General features: G+C 42.7%; 1 protein-coding gene across 1 annotated transcript in view; it reads left to right on the forward strand.

The window, feature by feature from the left end:
• The window catches only part of LOC139402880 (rho GTPase-activating protein 7-like), a 39,723-nt gene extending 33,564 nt beyond the window's left edge, over positions 1-6,159 (forward strand). The window contains exons 11-14 of the mRNA XM_071146767.1: positions 1,296-1,517; positions 2,262-2,479; positions 3,361-3,534; positions 4,743-6,159. Of these exons, the coding sequence (XP_071002868.1) occupies positions 1,296-1,517; positions 2,262-2,479; positions 3,361-3,534; positions 4,743-4,842 (714 nt within the window). The 3' untranslated portion in view covers positions 4,843-6,159. The remainder of the gene's footprint in view (positions 1-1,295; positions 1,518-2,261; positions 2,480-3,360; positions 3,535-4,742) is intronic.
• Positions 6,160-6,627: the final 468 nt, after the last annotated feature.

A 6,627-nucleotide genomic window follows, 5' to 3' on the forward strand; every position in this document is an offset into this window, starting at 1 on the left:
AGAAATCTGTTATGACATGAGGGGTTACACACGGCCTAACATTATATTACCCTGATCTGGATTCTGGAGTCCATGTATTTTCACTAACAGAGTTAAAAAAACGTATTAGATTCATTCATAAAGCTCCTCTGGCGGATGCTAGCAATTAGCGTTGAACATGACCAGTAAATAGCATTAACCCCCCCTACACACAAACACACCCACGTCAGTTCTTTTCTTGTAATTTAATATTAGTCTGTGAGTGGTCTGGGTGAGCTGATGACTGATGCAATAAGGCTGATACAGTAAGAGAGAGAGAGAGAGGGAGAGAGAGAGACAGAGAGAGAGAGAGAGAGAGAGAGAGACACAGAGAGAGAGAGATAGAGAGAGAGAGACAGAGACAGAGAGGTATAGAGAGAGAGAGCGAGAGAGAGGTATAGAGAGAGAGACAGACAGAGAGAGAGACAGAGAGAGAGAGAGACAGTAGAGAGAGAGAGAGAGAGAGAGGTATATATATATATAGAGAGAGAGAGAGAGAGAGAGACAGAGAGAGAGAGGGAGAGAGAGAGGTATAGAGAGAGAGACAGAGAGAGAGACAGAGAGAGAGAGAGAGAGGTATATATATATAGAGAGAGAGAGGTATAGAGAGAGAGAGGGAGAGAGAGAGGTATAGAGAGAGAGAGAGACAGACAGAGAGACAGCGAGAGAGAGAGATAGAGAGAGAGAGAGAGAGACAGAGAGAGAGAAAGAGAGAGAGGGAGAGAGAGAGAGGTATAGAGAGAGGGAGAGAGGTATAGAGAGAGAGAGAGAGACAGGAAGTGTTATTAGAAGAACAGGATGCTCTAAGCCTCTCTTCCATAGCAGGACTCCTTTATCTTTGTCCCACGCTGATTTCTTGTGGAGTTTCCCATCCTTAATACTGCGTGATTAAACTCAGGATGGGGTTGGCAGGTAAAGGACAGGTTGATAAGGGATTGGATGATATATCCTTGTTTATGACAGATCTGATTGTCTGATCATGATTTGGTGGTTATTGTAGAATTCCTTTGTTTATCTGTAGGTCTGTTTGTCCATCAGTGTATTAATGTTCAAAGCTGTACATGTACGTTCATCATGACCACGAACAAGTTGGATCTTGAACACTGGTATCTCACACACCTTGTACCCCAACACACTGGTATTAGTGCTCATCTTTAGTGTCTGAAACAGTCCTGACGGCCCTCTCTCCTCCCATTCATTTTATGTCATTGTAAAATTGTATACGTATTGTAATTGTATGATAAACTAACAAACTATTCCCTCCTCTTCCACCGTAGATCCCAGAAGAGATGAGTCGCTGCAGAAACTCATACCAGGAGCAGGCCCTGACCCCCCTGAGGCTGGAGGAGCTAGGGGCTTCCTCTGGGGGGGACGGACCCATGGGATGCAGGACCTACCTCCAGGACAGCCTGGACGCCCTCCTCAAAGAGGCCAAGGACAAGTTCAAAGGTTATGACAGCTGTTCCACACCTGAACTCGCCGAGCTGGCGTACAAGAAGGTATGGACAGAGGGATAGATAGTATCTGTTTTATTCTCTTTTATTCCAGTCTACGGAGGCTGGATCCTGTCTTTTAAATTCTAAGTTCATGTTCACTTTATTGTCCTTATATAGAAGTTCAATTAGTATGAAGGGCTACATACATTACTTGTGTTTGTTGTTTAGAAAAGGCTGGCATAAAGCCTTGTGTATTCCACGTCTCTCCTTCTCTCTCTCGCTCTCTATCTCTCTCTCGTTGTGTAATGGAAAAACACCAGTTAGTATTTCCTGTGTAGAAACAGGTCAGTGTGAAACTAGCCCCCCCCCCCCCTCCCCCTCCCCAGACTGGCCCCAGGGTGACATCAGCTTGTCAAGGGGCTCGCTCAATGCACACACACACACACACTGCTCCCAAGCCAACATCCTGTCCGGTCGTTATCTCTTTGCCAATAATCTTCCAGTCACAAGGCCTCTTGAAGGAAGGCAGCTGACTAGTGTAACAGATAAGGAGAGAGGCTTTGGGTTGTTGTGATTACAACACTGCCCTTACAGTTATGTTCCCAATCATGGTGCAAGACCTGGGCCTTCTTCCCCAGAGCCTGAGTAGCGCTAGTTTCAACATTGCATCATTACAGTTACCGTTAGCATTAGCATCCAAGCTGTTTCCCCAAAAAACATTGTTGCCCGTAAACCTGTCAATAAAACATACAGATATGTTTTTACAAAAGTATTAAAAGATGATCTCTTTTGTTTTGCGACTCTTAGGTCCACGACGGCTCGCCGCTGCGCCTGTGGAAGGCGTCCGTGGAGGTGCCTGCGGGTCCTGAGGAGGTGTTGACGCGGGTCCTCCGGGAGCAGGGCCGCTGGGACGAGGACCTGATGGAGAGCCGTGTGGTGGAGACGCTAGGCGATCGCACAGAGGTGTACCAGTACACCAGGAACACCATGGCCCCCCACCCCACCAGAGACCACCTCGTGCTCAGGTAGACGATCTCCCTACACTCCAGAAGGGTTCTTCAGCTGTCCCCATAGGAGAACCCTTTTTGGTCCAGAGTAAAAACCCTTTTTGGAAAGGTTTCTACATGGAACCCAAAACGGTTCTACTTGGAACCAAAATTGTTCTACCTTGAACCAACAATATTTCTTCAAAGGGTTCTCCTATAGGGACAGTGTAAAACCCTTTTCAGTTCTAGATAGTACTTTTTTCCTGGAGACTGTACCTACCTTCCCACGCCTTGTATATCCCCTTCTTGTGTTGTTTGTCTACTTCATCCATTATTTATTTCCTTCTTTAATTATTCTCTTCCTAAATGGTATAAACCATATCTGTCTCTCTTTCTCTCAATGATATAAAACAACTCTCTCTCTGTCTCTCTTTCTCTCAATGATATAAAACAACTCTCTCTCTGTCTCTCTTTCTCTCAATGATATAAAACAACTCTCTCTCTCTGTCTCTCTTTCTATCAATGATATAAAACAACTCTCTCTCTGTCTCTCTTTCTCTCAATGATATAAAACAACTCTCTCTCTGTCTCTCTTTCTCTCAATGATATAAAACAACTCTCTCTCTGTCTCTCTTTCTCTCAATGATATAAAACAACTCTCTCTCTGTCTCTCTTTCTCTCAATGATATAAAACAACTCTCTCTCTGTCTCTCTTTCTCTCAATGATATAAAACAACTCTCTCTCTGTCTCTCTTTCTCTCAATGATATAAAACAACTCTCTCTGTCTCTCTTTCTCTCAATGATATAAAACAACTCTCTCTCTGTCTCTCTTTCTCTCAATGGTATAAAACAACTCTCTCTGTCTCTCTTTCTCTCTTTTGGTATAAAACAAGTCAAACATGTCTTCTCTCTGCTTCAGGACGTGGGTGACAGACCTACCTAAGGGAGCGTGTGCGTTGGTGTGTACCTCAGTGGACCATGACGGGGCAGCGTTACTGGGCGTGCGGGCCAATGTGCTCACCTCACGCTACTTCATCGAGCCATGCAGCAGCAACAAGTCTCGCCTCACACACATCTCCAGGGTCGACTGCAGGTGAGTCAGCTGGAACGGAAGCAGTAGAAACAGTAGGATAGAAACAGTAGGATATACACAGTAGAATAGAACCAGTAGAATAGAACCAGTAGAATAGAAACAGCAGAATAGAAACAGTAGGATAGAAACAGTAGAATAGAAACAGTAGGATAGAAACAGTAGGATAGAAACAGTAGGATAGAACCAGTAGAATAGAACCAGTAGAATAGAAACAGCAGAATAGAAACAGTAGGATATAAACAGTAGAATAGAACCAGTAGAATAGAACCAGTAGAATAGAAACAGTAGGATAGAAACAGTAGGATAGAAACAGTAGAATAGAAACAGTAGAATAGAAACAGTAGGATAGAAACAGTAGAATAGAAACAGTAGGATAGAAACAGTAGAATAGAACCAGTAGAATAGAACCAGTAGAATAGAAACAGCAGAATAGAAACAGTAGGATAGAAACAGTAGAATAGAAACAGTAGAATAGAAACAGTAGGATAGAAACAGTAGGATAGAAACAGTAGGATAGAACCAGTAGAATAGAACCAGTAGAATAGAACCAGTAGAATAGAACCAGTAGAATAGAAACAGTAGGATAGAAACAGTAGGATAGAAACAGTAGAATAGAAACAGTAGGATAGAAACAGTAGGATAGAAACAGTAGAATAGAACCAGTAGAATAGAACCAGTAGAATAGAAACAGCAGAATAAAGGCTAGACATGCTCAACTCTGAACTAAAATGTTCAAGGGAACTAGAGGAGAGCTTTAAATCAACGTAACTCTGGTCTGATACTAAAACATGTCCTCTCTAAATCAAAGTAACTCTGGTCTGATGCTAAAACATCTCCTCTCTAAATCAAAGTAACTCTGGTCTGATACTAAAACATGTCCTCTCTAAATCAAAGTAACTCTGGTCTGATACTAAAACATCTCCTCTCTAAATCAAAGTAACTCTGGTCTGATACTAAAACATCTCCTCTCTAAATCAAAGTAACTCTGGTCTGATGCTAAAACATCTCCTCTCTAAATCAAATTAACTCTGGTCTGATGCTAAAACATGTCCTCTCTAAATCAAAGTAACTCTGGTCTGATCTAAAACATCAAAGTAACTCCTCTCTAAATCAAATTAACTCTGGTCTGATACTAAAACATCTCCTCTCTAAATCAAAGTAACTCTGGTCTGATCTAAAACATCTCCTCTCTGTCTCTCTGTTTCCAGGGGTCGGTTCCCAGAGTGGTACAATAAACTGTATGGACACCTGTGTGCCAGTGAGGTGGTGCGGATACGCCAGTCCTTCACCACCCAGATGGATAAGTGAGGGCCAGGCAGCTCCACTTGACTTGGAGAACAGTCACAAGAAGGGGCGACACCCTGGAACCCGAAATACTCTCTATCCACCCCCACCTCAGCCCCTAATTCCCTACAGCCCTGATGCTGGTTGGGGTTGACTGGGGGAGGACAACCCATTGACTCATTGACATGATTCAAGCTCTTGACAGACATACCCTTGTGTCCTGGACAGAGAGACTTTGAACAGACTTTGTCGTCATCCGTAGACTGTCATCAACGACCAGGTGGGGTTACTGCCTCCGAGGGGTCCTGCAAGGCCATGGACCCTCACAGTTCTTTCAGAGTTGTGTTATGGTTCTTGTGCTAGGTGGTGCGTTGCGGGCGGCACAACCAAAGTAAATGTGTCTGAAATGGAAGTATGGTGTCACTCATCCAACAAGCATAATACCTTTACAGAGAGGATGTGACATCACCGTCACAGGATGTGATGTCACGGATTAGTAAAAAGATCATCTAGAGGGGGAGCTTCTGAGAAGAGAGAAGGTTAGTGTGTGGGTGTGTGTGTGTGATGAATGGTTGATTAATTAGACATATTTCATGCACTGGCTCCCAGCTGCAATATAGTGTGTATATACTATATCCTGCATCTGTTCATGTTGCTTTTTCCTGTTTCCTCTCTCTTTCTCTGTGTTTGTGTTTGTGTGTGTGTGTGTGTGTGTGTGTGTGTGTGTGTGTGTGTGTGCGTGTGCGTGCGTGTACTCGTGCACAAGTGTTTTTATCCTGTTACAGCGGAGGCAATGTCCACAACATTGTTTTCAGGAAGATACTGTATTTTTATACTGATACTGATAATATGGGCAAACAGTTGTGTGAATGTATTGAAAATATGCCATATCTGAGTTTGTATTGATAAGTGGGGTATGTTGAGTTGATAGTTGGTTAAATGGCATTAGGGAAAGCTAGTATCGAGTGGGTTTAAAGGATGGAACAGAAGCAAAATGGTGGCTGGAACACCAATTGGTTGAGAGGGTTAAAGTCGCCCCCAAAACTAAAATGGAGACTTAGATTCTGATGGACCAAGCTTAAAGAAAGCAGACAGTCACAGAACATGTTGATTCATTCCACTGCTTAAAAGAGCACAGAGAATACACAACAATCAACAGGGCTAGGATTCCAAAATGGCCGCCATTTGTAGGCTAAACGTTGATGAAAGGAACACTTCAGGTTGTTACTTTTGTAGTACGATGTACAAGAGCAGTCAAGGTAGTGTTCTGCTTCACAGAAGAAAAACCTGGGGGGAAAGAAATAGAAAAGAAGAGAAGAAATAAATAGAAAAGAAAGAAAAGAGAAGGTCCTTTTATAAAGGTGTGGGATTTTACAGGTTTTACTGTAAATAGAGGAGGAGAAAGTGCAGGGAATGTTTGTCTGGTTTAAAGAAGGAAAAATAATCTATATGCGCAGGTTTATTTTCTGTAAGTCTGTCTGTCTGTCTGTCTGTCTGTCTGTCTGTCTGTCTGTCTGTCTGTCTGTCTCTGTCTGTCTGTCTGTCTGTGTTACCTTAAATGAAGTATAAGACTAATAGTAACCAAGTACACCTTCATCCGGGCCGGATTTGGGCCCCGTGTTAAAACCTATACGTTCTCTGTTCAGTGTGTGACTCATTTGCTAAGCGTTGTGTTGTATTGTTAAACGTGTGTGTACATTATGTGTATGCCGTCAGATATGAGTAACGCATGACAATGACATTTAATTTAAAAATATATTTATACCTCAGATATGTTTTTTTTGTACCATGTTTATTTTATTGTAAATG

Source organism: Oncorhynchus clarkii, unplaced genomic scaffold, assembly GCF_045791955.1.
Source record: "Oncorhynchus clarkii lewisi isolate Uvic-CL-2024 unplaced genomic scaffold, UVic_Ocla_1.0 unplaced_contig_2103_pilon_pilon, whole genome shotgun sequence".
Lineage (NCBI taxonomy): Eukaryota > Metazoa > Chordata > Actinopteri > Salmoniformes > Salmonidae > Oncorhynchus > Oncorhynchus clarkii.